This window comes from Drosophila kikkawai, chromosome 3R, assembly GCF_030179895.1.
Source record: "Drosophila kikkawai strain 14028-0561.14 chromosome 3R, DkikHiC1v2, whole genome shotgun sequence".
In the NCBI taxonomy this organism is placed as follows: Eukaryota; Metazoa; Arthropoda; class Insecta; order Diptera; family Drosophilidae; genus Drosophila; species Drosophila kikkawai.
In genome coordinates this window covers 23,791,231-23,808,833 of record NC_091731.1, presented here as the reverse complement: position 1 = coordinate 23,808,833, position 17,603 = coordinate 23,791,231, and the positions used below count along the sequence as shown (strand labels likewise).

At 47.4% G+C, this 17,603-nt stretch overlaps 2 protein-coding genes across 6 annotated transcripts; both read right to left on the bottom strand.

The window, feature by feature from the left end:
- Window positions 1–60: 60 nt before the first annotated feature.
- On the bottom strand, window positions 61–9,682 carry woc (without children). 4 transcript variants are annotated; one of them, XM_017179977.3, is made up of 12 exons: window positions 9,383–9,682; window positions 8,187–9,116; window positions 7,090–7,356; window positions 6,968–7,015; window positions 4,200–6,070; window positions 2,546–3,615; window positions 2,061–2,443; window positions 1,868–1,993; window positions 1,680–1,801; window positions 1,489–1,618; window positions 1,321–1,420; window positions 61–977 (listed from the first exon to the last, which is right to left on the bottom strand). In XM_017179977.3, the coding sequence occupies exons 2-12, from the start codon at window positions 9,058–9,060 to the stop codon at window positions 803–805; spliced, it is 5,166 nt and encodes a 1,721-aa protein (XP_017035466.1). In that variant the 5' UTR covers window positions 9,061–9,116; window positions 9,383–9,682; the 3' UTR covers window positions 61–802. The 4 variants fall into 4 exon arrangements, with proteins under 4 accessions (XP_017035466.1, XP_017035467.1, XP_017035469.1 ...); XM_017179978.3 differs by having other exon boundaries at window positions 9,393–9,682; XM_017179980.3 differs by lacking the exon at window positions 6,968–7,015.
- Window positions 9,683–10,261: 579 nt separating this feature from the next.
- On the bottom strand, window positions 10,262–17,531 carry l(3)mbt (lethal (3) malignant brain tumor). Of its 2 annotated transcripts, XM_041774447.2 has the most exons (5): window positions 17,142–17,531; window positions 16,977–17,074; window positions 15,173–16,310; window positions 12,633–14,447; window positions 10,262–12,561 (listed from the first exon to the last, which is right to left on the bottom strand). In XM_041774447.2, exons 3-5 carry the CDS (start codon window positions 15,816–15,818, stop codon window positions 10,418–10,420), a joined length of 4,605 nt encoding a protein of 1,534 aa, XP_041630381.1. In that variant the 5' UTR covers window positions 15,819–16,310; window positions 16,977–17,074; window positions 17,142–17,531; the 3' UTR covers window positions 10,262–10,417. The 2 variants fall into 2 exon arrangements, with proteins under 2 accessions (XP_041630381.1, XP_041630383.1); XM_041774449.2 differs by lacking the exons at window positions 16,977–17,074; window positions 17,142–17,531 and adding an exon at window positions 16,417–16,545.
- Between the last annotated feature and the right edge of the window lie 72 nt (window positions 17,532–17,603).

The window sequence follows — 17,603 nt, the reverse complement described above, 5'->3', positions numbered from 1 at the left end:
TTTTAAATTTCAAAAATTCCCGTTTCACCCACCTTATTGTTCATTAATAAAACATTCGCACTCATTCAAAGTATGTATGTATTTATATATAGACATGTACACGTTCATACGCTACATGCGCACTTATGGTAGATCTTGCAGTTAAGGAGTACAGCATTTTACATTTTTTTTTCAACACTTACAACAAGAGCGCTGCTAATTGTCAAGGGTCGTATCCTATGTTCAACTCTCATTGTACACTCACTGTGTGGTCATCCGTCGTCGTCGATCTATGTACATACATACATGCACGTATCGTCCGGCTTGGGTCGGGTCGGGGCACATCCTCCTTATTGCCTATCGCCTAAACAATCTAAGTAATGACTAAAGATGTGTGTGTGTGTGTGGAGTCTGGCTTACGATCCTAAACTAATGAAGATGTATGTCTGAGGGTGTCTACATGTGCGTGTGTCTTGTTTTGTGTGTGTGTTGTGTGGATTGTTGCGGCTTCTAGTTTTATTTTAATTCAATCGAAAGTGAGATGGGCTTGGTTATATCGTTCACAATTTTTATACAACTCTCCACTTGCCGTTCATCGCTATCGCAGCGCAGTTAAATAAATCGAAAATAGGTGTAAAAGTAAGTTAAAAACAATTTATAATATAGCACAACTCTCGCTCTAGGTTAGCCCTATTTGGTTTTGCCCGCAAACAAACTTGTGCTAAGCACCAAGCCGAAGAATCGCCCTCCTCCGAGTGTCAGGGTGTCATTGCAGGACAATGCCTTGCACATACACAAAGATACATAACTGACTAAATAAACATTAAGTCGTCAGTAGCGCAATGTTGATTTCCTTGACCATCTTAACGCGATGCAGCATACGCTGAAGTGCGTCCTGGCCCAGAGCCTGCGTTGAGTACCAAACGGGGGAGTCGGGCACACAGGATCGCTCCGGTTGCAGATAAAATACATCGTTTCGGGTCTTCACGCTCTCGGGGCTGTTGGTTTAAATTTAATAATATTTAATTAGTAACAGTTTATCATAATGTACTAGACAGCTTAAGATTGACGAAATTACTGATATATTGTTACTTTTATATACTGTTATATATCGACATAACGTAACGGTATAAAAGTATATACAATCGGAAAATTTAATAATTTTTTTAAATGTTCGATTTTTATAAGTTTGATTTAAGAAACTGGAAAATATTTTCGATTATATTAAGGATTGACTATAATGAGTTATGAGTTTTTGTTCGATATTTCGTTTTGATTTTTCAAACTTTTGATCGGACTTTTTCTTTCAAAAAACATCCTCAATATAGTTTCTACACTTACCATTTTGAGAGATAAAATTCGTAGAGCCGGACGGGACAACGCAGTGGATTTTCCTCGTTCTCCTGCTGTTCGTACACCTTCTTCTTTCGTGGATTGGCATCTGGTTATACAGAATAATAGAAAACAAATTAGATATCGGTTTCCGATGGAAATGTGTAGTTAACCTACCCAGACCCGCCTGCGGTGGATAGAAGCGTAAGAGGACGTTTCGTGAGCCAGGAACTTTGGAATTCTGTGACGAGCGCTTCCAGTGCTTCATAATGTGCGAGAAGGATAACTGCATGTGCTCCTCCACAGTCTGAAACAAAAAATCAGGATGATTGCCCACTCAAAGCCATGGGAAATAAGAAAATAATTACCGTCAAATTAAAGTGCTTTGTATTGAAGAACATAAGAGTACTGAGCAACACGTGCGGTGAGTGTGCGCCCAGTTGTTTGCACTCCCATAAATGCTCCTCCTCTACGCGAGTGACAATGTATTCTGTGAATGGAATAAATCACCATGATCTAAGGACATCTCGTTGAAACGCACGGATTCTCAACTTACGCGAATCGTTGTACAGCACGGAGAACTTGCGTGCCACATCGTCCAGGCACTCTGTAAACCGCTCGTAGTATGGATCGTAGAATATGTTGTCTATGCGTCCATTTACATAAAGATATTGCTGAATGCCTGGGGAACACACAAGAACAAACAAGTTAATCGAGTTACTTCGAACTATTGGAAGCTTAAAACATACCCAACACTAGGTAATATATGGTATCCGGCGCATATTCCGTGCCATTGGGCTTCCGCACCTCCTTGACAAACAGACACAGCGAGTAGTTCAGCTCGTCGGCGGTCATCTGGAGGAGTTCTGTCTTGAACGGCCGCCGGCGCATCGAACTCTTCTCAATGTCCGCATTCTTGGTCATCACCCACTGCTTCCAAGCATTCACGCCGAAAGTGTACTTGAGGAACATCTGGGCGTCCGGTTTCTCCTGCGGCTGCTGGGCCTGCTGTGACTGCTGCTGCAAGGCCGTGTGATCCATTTCGCTTCCCCGCTGCCTTTTAACCGGCGATCGATTCCGATTGGGCGACTCAAGGACAGAGCCAACGCCTCGCTTACGACCACGCGGTGATCTGGAGAGACAGAGGGATTTTATAGTTATAAAAAAAATAAATAATAATTTAAAAGCTCACAAAAACATGACTACCATAGAGACCTACAAAATCTCTACTAACCTGTTCGTGGCATCGAGCATGTGGTGCTGCTGATCCAAATGATGCACCATCTGACCCATGCCATCATGACCCATGGGAGACTGGCTGCTGATCGTGTTCGCCGTCATGGAAGTTTCAAGATCCACCGTCGACGTCTGGTGGTGGTTGTCATAGTCGCCCGTGGCCATTTTAAGGGCAATCTGTAGCATATCGTCGCCGTAGGGATTGTGTCCAGACCCACTGACATCCACCACTTGTTGCTGCTGCTGCTGTTGCTGGGCAACGGACTCGAGACTGTTTTGATACTGCAGACTTACCAAGCCTGGATCCGGCTTAATCTCATTGTCCGAATCGGAGTCCGAGTCGTGCTTCTCTTCGGCCACCATTTCGGCCATCATAAGCAGCTCTGCCTCCAGAGGATCCTCAGGCATCTTGTCCTGAATCTTCTTGATCTCCTTAAGTATGCCCTGCGAGGTGTTGCGTGTGGTGGGTATAAAAATGGGCACCGGGATGGGCAGCGGAATGGGGACGGGCACTGGGAACGGAGCCGAGTACATGTACATAGGCTGCGGCACAAAGATTGGCACCGGCACCGGGATGAGCACCTTGTTCGAATAGTCCTTCTCCGTTTGTGTGGCGCAGTCACGCACGGACGGTGTGACCTGCTCGCCGGTGGACACCATCATGGGCTTACAGCTGATGTTGACGTTTCGCACAGCCTTCGGGTATGGCGGCACTGTGATGATCTTTGTCTCCGACACCGTTGGTGGTCCAAATTCCATGGTTGTGGTGGTGTTCCGTCGGCCGGCGATACTGTGCGGGCTGGCCAATGGTATCGGTGACGGCGAGCGCGCGCTGTAGTCCACATGCTTGCGGGGCCTTCCCCGAGGTGCTGAAGAGTGTCCCCCCGGAATAGAGAGTAGCGGTGGCGGTGAAGTGCCCGAATCCCGGGGACGGCCACGCTTGCGCCGCACAGTCACATTACCAATTCGAGCTTCGGTTTCCCCGCTGGCCAGCGACTGGACGGTAGATATTACCGGTAGCATTGGTCCTCCGGACTTTTTGGCTCCCAAACCGGCATTCTTTCCAGCCTGCAAAATAATAGAAGACAAGCAAAATTAGTAATTATTAAAATGCATTTCTATAATCCAGGTCGGAAAGTAAAGTACCCCAAGAAGACGACCTCTTGTCAGCATCACAGAGTGCGCAGAGATCAAAACAAAATACTCAGAAAAGCAAAGGAGCTGTTGATTGAAATGTTTAAGCTATTGGTCTTTTTAGCAAGTAAACCGGTAACTATATTGTGAGAATTTCTCATCACAAAAAGGAAGATTTTCCTTTGAAGTTTTCGAGTTATTTATCGAGTTTATTTCTTAGTGTGTACACACAGGAATGTTTGCACGAATTTCTTATTGGACAATTTACTTTATGTAATTCAAAACTAACAAGCTTGAAGAACTGGATGAGTCGATTTTAAACATTTAAATGCGGTTATAATCTGAATATATGCGGGCATCGCATGAAGAAGTGCAGGAAACAAAACTAAAATCCCATAACCGGTAAAAAATTTGCGCTAAATTTGAAGTTTTATAGGTATAACACACTGCAATGCGACTATGACACAGTAGCTTTTAATGCAGTGTCATAGAAGAATTTTTGTAAACCATCTACTCACCTGATGCGAGAGTTTCAGCTTGACGCGCTTGGGCAGACCCGTGGGGAATGGGGCGGCATCCTTTCTTGAACCACGCGCGGACATAAGCTGAGACTTTGAACTGCTGGCGGCACCACTGCTGCTGCTGCTGGGCGGCAGGTCGCTGTCCAGTGTGAGAGGAGCGCGGGCGAACTGGTTCTGGAATTGCATTACGCACTGGTAGGTGCAGAAGTTGCGCATCGAGGCATCCGACATGGTCAGGTGATACTGCGGCGTATTGAAGTTACTGCAGTTGTCGCACTTGGTCACCGCACGTGCCGATATATTACAACTGACACCGTGCATGGTCAGGCAGTTGATGGAGCAAGTGAGCGTCTCCTGATCCTGCTGGCCGCCCACTTGGTAGATCATGTCGAAGTTGTACTTCTTCACCTTGCACCATTGGCACGAGACGATATGGCGGTTCACGATGATGAATACGTTGATGCAGACGCGCGAGCAGAAGACCTTGGGCGTCTGCTGCTCGTTGTAGATAGTGTATGCCTCAGCGCTGCGGCGCTCAAAATACTTGGAGCACATGCCGCAGGGATCTGCGTTCACGTTACTCACGAACTTAAAGGCCGAGAAGCAGGGGTTTGAGCAGAAATAGTGTTCCCTGTCCTCCAGCAGCATCTCCACACGCACAGGTTTTTCGTTATTGCAGACACCGCACACGTCCGTGCGGAGTTTTCGGCGTGGATTGCACATGCTGTCGTAGCGACGAAGGCACGTCTGCGAGCAGAAGTCCTTGAACTGATCCTTATCGCCCACTGGGGCCAGGAAGCCCTCCTGACCGCCGCTGATGTCCTTCTGACAGCAGGAGCACGTCTTGAGGCCCTTCTTGAAGGTGTTGAGGCATGCGGCGCAACAGAACTGCCGCACATCGAATCCAAACCGCACGCAATATTTGCCCAGAGCCGTGGAGCTCACCTCCTGCTTGCAGGTCTCGCAATTGGAGCCAATTGTGCGCTGGTAGCTGCCCAGGCATACCTCGTTGCAGAAGTCCATGGTCTCCCACATGAGCTGCTTTTCGTTGGTATTAATCTCCGACTCACAGTCGGCGCAACGCCTCCGGAAGCTCTCGATCCTGTCCAAGCGCGCTGTCTCCGCCTCGGCGAGCGTCCTGGCCACTACACTGCTCTCCGGCCGCTTGCCGGAAGATGAGTTTTGAGGCGGCTGGAGCGTGGTGGCGCCTATGTTGCGCACTCGGATCGAATGGCGCTTAAGCTTGAACTTGTCGGGCTCTTCTGCGTTGAGCAAGTTAAAGCAGTCGTCATTACAGATGTAGAAGCAGTCCTGGTCCTGTTTTATGAAATACTTGCAACGAGTTTTCTCCTTGCATTGCAGGCATTCATGCGTTGTTTTGGCGGGGGTCGTACCCTCATCGCCCTCGGCCTCGGGGCCTTCTTGTTGCTGCTCCTCCTCCTGCTCGGCGCCCTCATCTCGGACCACCTCTTCCACAAGGAACTTCTTGCGGCGCACAAAGAACTTGCCGGGCTGATCGGCCAATAGGGCATTGCAGCAGGCGGTGTCGCAGAGGTATTCGAACCCGCTGGGAGCCGGCTCCTGCGGTGGCTCCTCTGCGTTGTCGCCTTCTTCCTTCTCCTTGTCTTTATCCTTATCTGATTCTGATTCGTCGGATCGCTTGTACCGGAAGCCGCAGTTCTTCTCGTTGCCGCACTGTTTGCACTTCTCCACACTTCCCACAATCCAGCTGATTATGATCTTTGCCACTGCTCCAGGCTCGCCACCTGCGTCGCATGCTGCCTCGGTCTCCTCGGCTGTGGGTTCGTCTGCGTCGGGAGCATCGCCGGCGGCCTCCTCATCATTGCCCGCTGCTTCGTTTCCATCATCTGGTAGACGAAGCAAAGTAAAATATTTCGATTAATTCGATTCATTTTGTGTTGAGATAAAATGAGGATAAAATAAGGATTTGAAATTATATTGACACGAGTATTTCTTCATTGAGGTGTGGAAATAAAGATCCTTATCGAATTAAGCAGCTAGCTCTAAATTAACCCGTAAGGTACAAGATAGAACAGAAAATAAAATCGATTAATCGATGTTTCAATTAAGGGATACATTTCAGATTTAATCGAAAAAGTTCTATACGTAGAAAAGTTCAGTACAAAGTTAAACATATTTTTTATATATTATTTATAATTTATCATTTTTAATATGATTTGTGCTCTTTTAGGAATTCGGTATTCTGGACTGACCTAGTAAAAAAATCAATGTTATTTTAAAAATATCATATTTTCGATGTCAAATTAACAGTGAAGAACACACAAAGAAAAGCTTAAATGGAAAACAACCATAAAATTAATTTGGTTTTTGATTTTAATCGATTATAATCGATTCATTTTTAGAATCTTTTATTAAAATATCGCTTCATTTTCATCGAAAGTTTTGATAAAAAATTAAATTATTAACGAGGATATGGAAAAAATATTGGGGGAAAGCAAACAGTAATATCACCTAATTTAAAATTATTAAAATGTTGACCAAAAAATGCTGAAAAAAACGTAACTAGTTCGGTTTCGGTAAATTTTAAAATAGTTTTAAAATCCCCAGATAGAGATTAAAAAAAAAATGGAAAACAGTTAAACAGAATTTCGAGGCATTTGCAGTTAGAAGAAACCAGAGAAACTCATCAATTCTGACAAAAATTAAAGTCTATAAAGCTCACAGAATCAAAGCAAAAGAAATCTTGCGGGATTCGCGCAAATATAATGCTAAAATCCGCTCACCTTCGGCACTCTCTGATGCCGCCGCCTCCTTAGCTGCAGCTTGAACATCTGCCGGCAAAATTGTGATAAAACAATTGATATGGGATGGGACATTTGAATACTTTCTAGTCTATCGCACATACCAGTAGGTGTAGACGGGGATTCATCGGTGGGTCGATCCAGAGCTGCAGGCGTACTCTCATCTTCTGGATCTGCAGATCCGTCTCCCGTGGATTTTGCAACGTTGTCGGGTGTTTTGGGCTGACGCTCTTCAGCTTCCTCTTCCTCGGCGGCCTTCTCTGCGTTCTCGCGGGCCTGTTCCTTTTCCGCTTCCGTCACCTCAGTCTCGGGATCGTCGGGAATGAGGCAAACATCCGACTCCTCGGGCTCTAGCACGTTCTCAACAGTTCCTGGAGTTAGTATAAAATATGGAAAACGTTAACTTATTGAGAATAAAATATATAACCTAAATTTAATCGCACTTTAAGGGGGTCTTCTCATTCAAAAGCCGTTTTTTGGACCCTTTTTAAAAAAATTCTTATTTGAAAACGCAAAGAATAATTGAAAATTTTTTTTATTTATTGAATTCAAAAATGTTCAAAGTAACTAAAAAAGTTGTTCTTGCCTCGATACGAGGGTTGTTCAAAGAGTAATGAGACTTCAAACTTGGTGGTCGAAAAAAAAGGTGTCGTCCTGGCGGCCACGATTCAGGGTCTCCAGAGCGTCCGAATTGAAAAATAAAAACGGGGTTATAATCAGAATTGATGTCATTTTCGGGTGACGGAACAGATTTTTTTTAAAATTTTTTTAAACAAAATGGCGGCCATTCAAAAAAAAAATTTCGATTTCGGGCTTTTTTTTTGTAGTTTAGTGTAAAAAAAAAAATAGAAAAAAAATTAAAAAAAAATCTGTTCCGTCACCCGAGAATGGTGACAATTCTGCGTCGACTCCACTTTGTTTCATGAAAATCGGTTCAGTTGAACTGGAGATATCATGGCCGCCAGTTCGAAAAACGTGGTTTCGAGATAAACGCGTTTGAAGTTTGAAAAAAGCTCATTTTGCATAGATCTTGCTTCACAAAAAAGGCTGTATCTTCTAAAGTATTTCAAATTTCTAAAAATCCTTTTGGGGACATATACACACCATCCCAAGCTATAAATAAATGCAAAAAAAAAAAAATCGAAAAAAAAAAGTTGCCCAATGAGAAGACCCCCTTAATTCGAATTACATTGTATCTTACCATCGCCGTGCTCAGCTTCTCCGCCTTCCTCGGCTGCTTCTTCAATTTGCTCAGATTCCGCGTCAGCATCCGCATCCGCGATGTCATCATCTTCGGCGGTCGCATCTTTTTCCGCCTCTTCTTGATCGGCCCCGGTTTCCCGATCCTCCAGGCTGGTATCCACCTCGTCCCGGCCCTCGGGGGGCTCTGTATCGTCCGCATGGTGTGAGTCCCCGCCCACAGAGCGCATTTCCACATCATCCGCAGCCTCTGGCTCGTGTGATGCCTCCTCTGCTTCCTCTTCCGGGGCTTCTCCGTCAGCATCGCCTTCGCCTTCTGCTTCGGCATCACCTTCAGCATCGTCCACATCCATGGCTTCATTAGATCCCGGACCCCCATCCACTGCATCGGTATCAGCATCGGCGGCAGCAGCTGCAGCTTCCTCCTCTTCCTCGGTGGCTTTTAGGGCATCTGTCTCTTCCTCAGCGTCCTCCTGTTCTTCCTGAGGATCAACGCTAACCGCTTCTGTCTGATGTTCACCCTCGGCGGCTAATGGCTCCTCACCCTCCGCATCTGCTTCGGCGTCTGCCTCTGCTTCGCCCTCCACAGGATCTCGTTGAGGTGTATCCTGCTTTTCCTGCGACTGGTTTTCATCGGCGTCCAAAGAGCCCTCCGATATCTGTTCAAACTCGTCTTCGGGCTCCTTACCGGAGTCCTCGGGCGGCACTTCACTGTCCTGGGCAGGTGCATCCTCCGCCGGTGGCGAGGCTGGCGTGTCTTGAGTTTCTACTGCCGCTGGCGGCTGTTCCTGCTCCTCCTCCGTCCGGGGGGTGGCCGACTCAGGGCGTGCGTTGGAGTCCGCGCCGAACGAGTCTAGGCTGGATATCTCTTCCATTTCAATTGCTTTTTAGTTCTAGACGGTCGTTGTTCGCCTGTTTATATAGACATGAACTGCAAAGAAAACAAACAACAAACAAATTGTTAGTGCGCGCATTTCGATAACTATCGGCTGGCTAGCGCGCTATCGGCTGGCCAGGGCCTCACACCATTGCCGCCTAAAATGTGTACACACACATGCACAGGCCCACCGACGCACACAGGCACACACGGGCGCTCCACTGTGGTGTACAGTGCACGAAAAAACAAAACATGCGCCGCCAGAAAACTGCCTGCTGTCCGCTGTGCCCGCTTGCGCGGTTAACTTGCTTATTATTTACTTGCACTTGCATTAACTTCCGGCGTTGCACTGGCCTCGGCTTAGGCGCCGCCTTTTTATTTTCTATTTATTTGTAAACTAAGTGGCTGCCGCGGGACCCGACCTTTTCGGCACGAGTGTGTTAAGCGAGCGCGTCTATTGCCGAAATTAGCTGCCTTTCATCGCAATTGGGATGAGCACATCATTAGCGGTCGGCTCTCGGTTCGCGAAACTTTTCACAAATTATATATACACTTTTCGCAATGTGCAATTTCGCGTTTTTCTAGCCACTGTAACTCGGCTTTATGTCAAGCAGGAAAAATGGCGCACCGTGTATCTAAATCCCAAAATCCCGTGCAATACGGTCCTTGCATAACGCGTTCGGTATATACCAAAAAATACTATGAATTTGGCGAGTAAAACGAGTTGGCAGGCCCGAAAATGGCGGCACCGAAAATTAAATTTTATTATTTATTTTTCAACTTTACAAAAACGGTTGATTAATTATTAAGTAAATCTGTTGACTATATACAACCAAATCTATCCTAATTGTTAATGAAGTTTTAAAAGCTTTTATTTAGAAAATAGTTTTTAAAAAACTAGACTTGCTGAAAGTTAAGACATAGAAACTGCCAAAACCAGTTTATTTTTCAATAATTTTAAGTTTTTAAAGTTTAAAATTTTAAGGAAATCCTTAATTTAAAAATAAAATCTAGATCACTTTAATAAAACTCTATGGAATGCTTTAATTTTTCTAAGATAATTTAAAATATCGGGAGGACTTTTGAGCCCCCGGAATTTAAAAGATGTTTTGAAAGTAATTTATGATGTTTCTGAAGTGCAGGAACTTTCTGAAACTGTTGTACACCAATTAGTCCCAAAATCAAATAAAAGGATAATGTACAGTCCTAGGGGATCCTTTATTGGAGAGTGTGGGGGCAACAAACAAAATCGCTTTCAGGATCGGCTTACTTAATATATACTAAAAATACAATATTAATACCCGAACGAATCTTACAAATCAATCAACGGAAGCTGGACCTCGGCCTGGAGTCCTCTAGGAAGCCGTGGTCATGGGCCTGCACACATCCAGCTGTTGCTTCATCCCCCCCTCGACGTCCTCGTCAATTACCAGGCGGCCGCTGGGCTTGACGCTGAGAAAGTCCTCGCTGTCCAGCACCACATCATCATCACCATCATCATCGTCCTCTTCGCTCTCGAAAAGCTCCTGATTGTGCTCCATTTTGCTCCAGCCGTTGCTCCTGCCCTGCACCTTGGAGGACGCTGGTGTACGCTCCACCTTGTTATCCTCTTTCATATGTACCAAATCGGAGAATTTAATCCCAAGTCCGGTGCTATTCGTCTCGAATTTGCAGACCACGGCAATGCGCAGATTCATGATCAGCGAGTAGAGTTTCGCCGCCGGACCCACCTTCAGGTTCAGGTACTTGTCCAATTCCTGGCGCCCCAGCATCAGTAGAGCCCTGCCGTCGAGTTCATGTTCAAATATCACACGGGCTATTTCCGTGGAGTCCATGGCGCGCTCCATGAACTCGTAAACATCCCAGGTGGTCCAGTGCAGCGGATTGCTACGGATCTGGTCCTGATTAAAAGTGCTGTTCTGTTTCCAAAGGCGGTAGTTCTGAAGGAGCTGCGGGCCGTAACCCTTCAAGAAGCTTTTGGCTATGTCCAGGGTACGGGCACAGGGATCTGGTTTCTGTTCCTCCTTAGCCACATCTACACCCACGTCCACCTTCTGCTTCTTTTGCATCTTTTTCTCCGCGCAAGGTGGCGGTGTAGCCCGTTTCTTTGACACCTTTGGAGGAATTTCCTCCTTAATGGCCACCTGCTGGACATCTGGAGTAACTGCCTTCCTTGGATTCATCGTCGGAACTCCTCGCCTGATCTTATCGGGCGCCACTCGCGCTGGCTTCACCGTCTTGGAGCGCCACTGGCGCCAGTTCTCTGGCGCATACGGGCAGCAATCCCGCAAAGCGTGCACACTGAGATTAAAGCGCTTGGCATTGCCGAAACCTCGACAGCCCTCCACGTCGCAAGGCATCACGGGCGTGGCCTGCAAATATCCCGGCGGCGTTTCCAAATCGTGCGAGGTGGCCTCACACCAGCCGATGGGATGCAGGTCCGGACTGTCGTCCTCCAGCCAGAAGTAATACTCTGACGGCCAGCAATCCAAGTGGATTTGGACGCGATAGCCTTTGCGGGTTACTATGGTGGCCGGGCGAATTAGGCAGGGATTGCGTTGGTCCACCACCTCCAGCTTCATGCGTGCTTGGTACTCCATTGGCTGGCGTGGTTGAAACAGGTGCTTCGGGGCAGCCACCCCCCCGACATCGGCTATGTAGTCCGGCCAATTGAAGACGGTCGTCTTGAAATCCGGTGGAACTATCAGCTGCTGGCGATTCTCGTGCCAGCCGCAGGGATGGATGTAGGGTGAACTGACGTGCACCCACAGATCGTAGCAGTCGTCCCAGCCATCGAAATGGACGCGCACACGCTCGTCTAGTATATCCGCCACGGTGGCCACACAAATCTTGCCGGTGTCGTTCAGATCCTCTGCCTCCAAGTGCATGCCCACGGCGAATCCGTTGGAAATCCCCGTCTGTTGCGGCATTTTTAAATGCGCAAACAGCGCCCGCGGTGCAGCCTTGGCGTTGGTCTTAATCAGGTAGCGGCTCCAGTTGAAGCGCTCTGGACAGTAGTCCCTGGGCGCTTGCAGCAAGCGACCCGTTTTATCGCACCAACCGGGTGGGAAGATGTCCTGCGAGTCGGCATTTACCCAAAAGTCGTACATGGACGAATAGCCGTCAAAGGTGAGCTTCAGCCGATAGCCACGCACCTCAGCGATGCTGCACACACAAAACAAGGAGCAGTTCTCCGGATCGATGGCTTCCAGCTTCATTCCGCGTTCGAAACAGTTGGGGCTGATCGGGAAGGGGTTGAGGAACAGGTGGATGGGCGCCGCCACATCCCGGCCTTTGGCCTTGAGGTATTCGCTCCAACGGAACGGTTTACGCAGCTTATCATTATCCTTTGGCCGCTGCAGCTGATCCTGTATGTCAGGCAGGAATTTCGATGGTTGATGCTTGCCGTTGCCGCGGCTCACCTTGGTCTCCGGTTGAGAGCTGCTGGCCGGCAGACGACGTTTCTGCGACCGACGCACACAGCACACAGAGCAGTAGTCTGCGGGGATGAAAAAAAGGACATTGAATTAGAGATTAGGTTAAAATCCTTGCAGGGGATATGCATCTTACGTGGGGCCAGGAAGTCAGCGGCGGGACCGTGGCAGTTGCAGCGCTGGCACAGGTACAAAAGTGGATGGATGCTGCCCGAGGGCCTTCGCCCGGGGCGATCGAGCAGGGCCCGCTCAAAGTAGCTGGCAGGTCCCGTTCGCTGCTCGCAGCGCTCGTTCAACTGCAGCAGGTTGAAGCGGTTTAGCTCGAAGCACATCGAGGAGTTCTGCAGCTTGGCCGGCTGATGGCCACGCCATCTCAGCATGGGCAGATTTTGGACCATTCTCTTCTTGAGGCCATTGGCTCGCGACCTGGGCATCCTGTGTAGGGATGAAGACACCGTCGGTTCAGCTGCAGGTTTGCTGGGCGATGCTGTGTCCGAGGCAACGGATGATGCTCCGGATGAGGGCGGTGTGTTGGGCACCTGCTCGTCACAGCGCAGCGATTGCTCAAACTCCTCTTTGGAAAGCGGAAGGGTTTCCGCTTTGATGATGCTAATACCAGGCAGTAGGCTTATTTCTTCTTCAATGTTCTTGGCGGGCGCAATGATTTCCTCCACATCGCTGTTGGACGTACTGCTGGCGGAGGAGGAGGCCTTTCTGGAGGAGGATAGCGTTGTCACGCTTGAGTTTTTCCGCACTAGCTGAGATCTAACGCCAGATTTTGTGGTCGTGGAGATCGTTATCCCAGCTGGAAGAATAGGCAGAATGATCTCCTTCCGAATGGGCTCCTCCTCGTTCTCGTCGTCGTCGTCATCTTCAATGGTAATGGTCTCGATTGGAGCACTGGGCTCTTCGATAACATCCACCTCCTTGGCCATAATGGCCACCGAGTGGCGGCGCTCGCTGCTGCCAGCTACTGGCGGAGTCTGCTCAGGAGTGGCCACGAAGGACTTGGAGCGTTGCAGCTTCGGCGACTTGGGCAAATCCTTGGGCTCCAACTGCTGTAGTTGCGGAGGTTCCCTGGTCTCCGGTTCTCGGGGCTTGGACGGTTCCTGAGCCACCGGTTGTCGGGGCTTGGAAGGTTCATGTGCCTCCGGCTGTTGGGACTTCGGAGGTTCCCTGGCCTCCGGTTGTCGGGGCTTGGGAGGCTCCTGGGCCTCTGGTTGTACAGGCTTGGGAGGTTCCTTGACAGTTTCCTTGGAGTCTTCTTTCTGCTCCTCCAGAATGTGAGAATTAATTGCCTTCGTTGTTGTTTGCTGCTTGGGAGGTGCCTTGGCCTCTGGCTCCTTCACTTTGGGAGGGGTTTTTGGCTCACGGAGCTGCTGCTGTTCCGACTGTTGAAGTGGAGCATCCTTGGACTCCGACTGAGCTATCTTTACTGGCCCATTCAGCATGATTTCCAGACTTGAAAGCGCTCTGTGGTTGTTTTTAAGATGCGGCATGGCGATCTTCTCCTCCATTGACTCAAAGGCCGGCACAGTGATTATATCTTGACTGGCGGCCAGTGGTACCTTAATGGAGGTTGGTTTCGGCTTAATCAGGCTCTTGGTATTGCTAGGGTAGTTATTGTTGTTATTGTTGGTGGGCATGGCTTTGGGCACCTCCTCGGCTACCAGAGGAGTGGCCTTGATAGGAATAACCGAGTTTTTAATATCCTTTTCCCCGACACTGCTGCTGCGGATGCTGCTGGGCATTGACATTACACTCTTCACCTGGGCGCCCTTGCCCAGGACAATGGATTTTGGATTGGCCTTAAACTGATTGAATTTCAACTGTAACTTGTCCACTGCCACCTTGCTGAGTATGAGCGGGGCACGTGGCTTGAGTGGATTGGCCAGCAAAGAGATTTGGCCGGCTCCTCCGGCCGCGGGTATCTGGACGGCAGCTACAGGGGCTGTGAAAACGAAATGAAAGAAGTGGGAATTACCATCAATTGGCAAGGGAATTTAATTTGTTTTCTTTAATTAGTCATCATGCGAAGGCGGGCGAGGGCAAGGCAGTCAGTGATCCTCAAGTAAATGAAAAATCGATCTCTCCACCTCCTCCTCCGCCTAAGATCTTTTTTTGGTTTTGTTTTTATTGCAGCTGCAAAAACCTGATCGTCATCACTGCTCGCTGCTGCTGTTGTTGTTGCTACCCCGCCTTTTGCATACTTATTGCTATTGATAAAACCAGCAGCCAGCATATATACAAGAGAGAAGAGTAACCAAAGCCAGGGAAATTAACGTAAAGAAACCGAAATGAAAATGAAAACGTTTCTTGGACAGAAACGTAAACGAACCCAATGCCGAGGGTTAAGTATATGCCACACACAGACCCAATTAATTTTTGGAACGTTTCAAACCGTTTTCCGTGTTATGAAATGTGCAGCAGTCAAACAACAACTAAAAACTAAACTCGCAGCAAGCAAAAGCCAGCGACTGTCAGCGGCAGCAGCAACAACCACACACTGCGAACAACAACAAAAGTAAACTATATAATAATAATAAAAAAAAAAAAAAAAACAATTTACGCACACACACACTATACAATCTCTTTTGGGGGAAAACACTCGGAGCATTTTCCACTTTCCGAATCGGAAACGGAGATCGCACTTAGCTTATATAATAACCCACTTACCCGCTTTCTGGGGAAGCTCTGATTTAGCAAGCAGTGATCTGCTTGGTGTAGCTCCGCTGGTTCCTGCTACTACTGCTGCAGCCGGAGTCGGAGCTGTTGTCATGGTGGCTATGCCATTATGAATGGTGAGTTGGGACTTGTTCAACGCGGGACCCGAACGGATGACCACTGGCTGGGCATTGCTTGGGACTCCTCCTGCTCCTGCTCCTCCCATGGTTTTCCTTGGAGGTGCCAAAATGGCCACTAGTGGTTGGTTAGGATTGTTGGACGATGGCACTAGCTGGAAAAAGGGAGCTGACCCTGCGGTTGTTCCGCCTGTCACGGATCCAGTCTTTAATGTTTTCGGCACTATGTTCACCGCCGTCAGTTTGGACTTTAAGGTGGTTTGGATCTGATGAGGGACACCAGTAGTCATGCCCGGCTGGATATTGCTGAAGGTGATGTTGCAGGATTTGCTGCTAGCCATCGAGGAGAGGGGAACAAAGCGGACCTCCTCCTTTCGGGGCCCATTAACCAGGACACTGTTTCCTGCGGTACTTTGACCGCCACCGCCGCCGGAGGACGACACTGATGACATGGTGACTGCCAGCTCGCGCTGCTGCTGCATCTGCTTGGCCTCCTCGCTGGCCAAGGACAAGGGCAACATGGTGGTATCCTTTTGCTTAAGTCTATTTTCTACGTTTAGTTTTTAGCCGGATAAACCGGAAACAGGATAAAGGTGAAACGAAAGATTATTTTCCGTTCGCGTCTCGTTTTCGTAACTCTAAAATTTTTGGACGTTGAGGCGCACAAAAGTTTCTGGCATTTTAACACACTCCGCAGCCCGGGGGTTGGTATTTTTTTCTGTCTTGTTTTCACTATTTTCCGACGAGTGGTACCTCCTTGTCACAGTTTTCTTTCACTTTTTAGTTATTTACAACTCACTCCTTTTCATAAAATGTTTGCACTTGCTTGGAGAGCTACGCTTATAAAGTTTTGAGTTAAAGTTATAGTTTTCGCGCGTTTATTTGCACACACAATTATGCATATTTATTGATTTGGTATTATACCAGACAATGGTATTTTTGTCATACGCAAATTGACAGTTCGGTTCGGTATTGTTTAAACTCTTTACGGTTATTTTGCAAATTACAACCACCTGTAAAAGAGGTAAACGTTAAAATTGATTAGTTACAGTATTAAATACCTTAAAAGAAGAAAAGTTTAGAATATAAATGACGAGATGATAAGATTTTTCCACACACCCAGCACATTTGATTTGAACATTTTATGAAAGCCAACACAAAACCTTTCCTAATTTTATGCTTGAAAGTAAATATTAAATAAGCAATCATCGGTTAAACACCTAATCAGGCGTCTTGATTACAAGATCTACATATTTTATTACACATATGAATTTGGCGAAACGCCATTTTTGACAATGGCCCACCGCTCCGCAGTATTTTCTGGTTGGCCGTCTGCGGTCACACCGGATACATATTGAATTTTGATACCATTTTTAGTTATGCTTTATGGAGATTTATGTTTTCTCGAAAATAACTTGCCCTTATTTATAGCCCTGCCAAGGCATAGATTGTCCTTACAAGACACCTTCTGAATCCCATGATCATATACAAAATCTTAGTCTCTGTCGCCCATATTACGTAGCTGGCGATGTCACAAGGCCCCCAGAGCATAAACTTCTTATCTCGGGGTTCGGATGAACTGGTCCGGATTTGGGGAGAACCACCAAGCCTACAGCCTCAAATTTTTCGTATTCTGAAAGCATACCCCTTGGAAACCCAGAATCCAACAGTTGACTTACCCTCAGACAGCTCTTTAATTCCCCCGGAACGAATCAAAATGTCCAGCATAGACGGAGACGGAAGCCAGGATGCGACACTGTTCGGGCGGAGGCAACTGCTGCAATGACACGCATTTGGGATGTTATTGAAATTAACGACACTCCTGTGCGGGATAGGATGCTTACCTGTCGTTTCCGTTTGATTGAACGGCAATTGCGAGGGTGTTAAATGAGTTCGACCTCGCAGGGCAAATGGTGGCGTACTCTGTGCGAAAACGAATACCAACTAAAACAGTCGAGAACTCTGCACGATTGCTACACACTTTTCGCGGATTGAATCTAAAGTGGCTTAATTAGCGCTCAACTCGGGATAATCCGCACTCCTTGGGAATCGGACGCGTTGTGTCCAGCGGCGATATTAGAAACTGCAAAGCATGTGTGTACTTTAATTTCTATGATCGAACGGCTCAGGTGGCAACTCTGCCCGATTTGTGTGCGTCTGGTGTCGGTTATTTTGAAAAGTCGGAAAGAAATCCCTTGCATCTGCTCACACTTGCGGGAAATAGATCCATAAATGTAAATGTTTTTTGGTTGACACAGTTATTTTTATAACTTTGCGTTAAAAGTTAAAAATACACAGTCGCGCAA

Coding starts and splice junctions, on each gene's coding strand:
- woc (XM_017179977.3), bottom strand. CDS start 9,060: ATGGAAGAGATATCCAGCCTAGACTCGTTCGGCGCGGACTCCAACGCA. Junction 3,616..4,199: donor AGCTGAAACTCTCGCATCAG/GTGAGTAGATGG, acceptor ATTATTTTGCAG/GCTGGAAAGAATGCCGGTTT. Junction 1,421..1,488: donor TCCACCGCAGGCGGGTCTGG/GTAGGTTAACTA, acceptor CTGTATAACCAG/ATGCCAATCCACGAAAGAAG.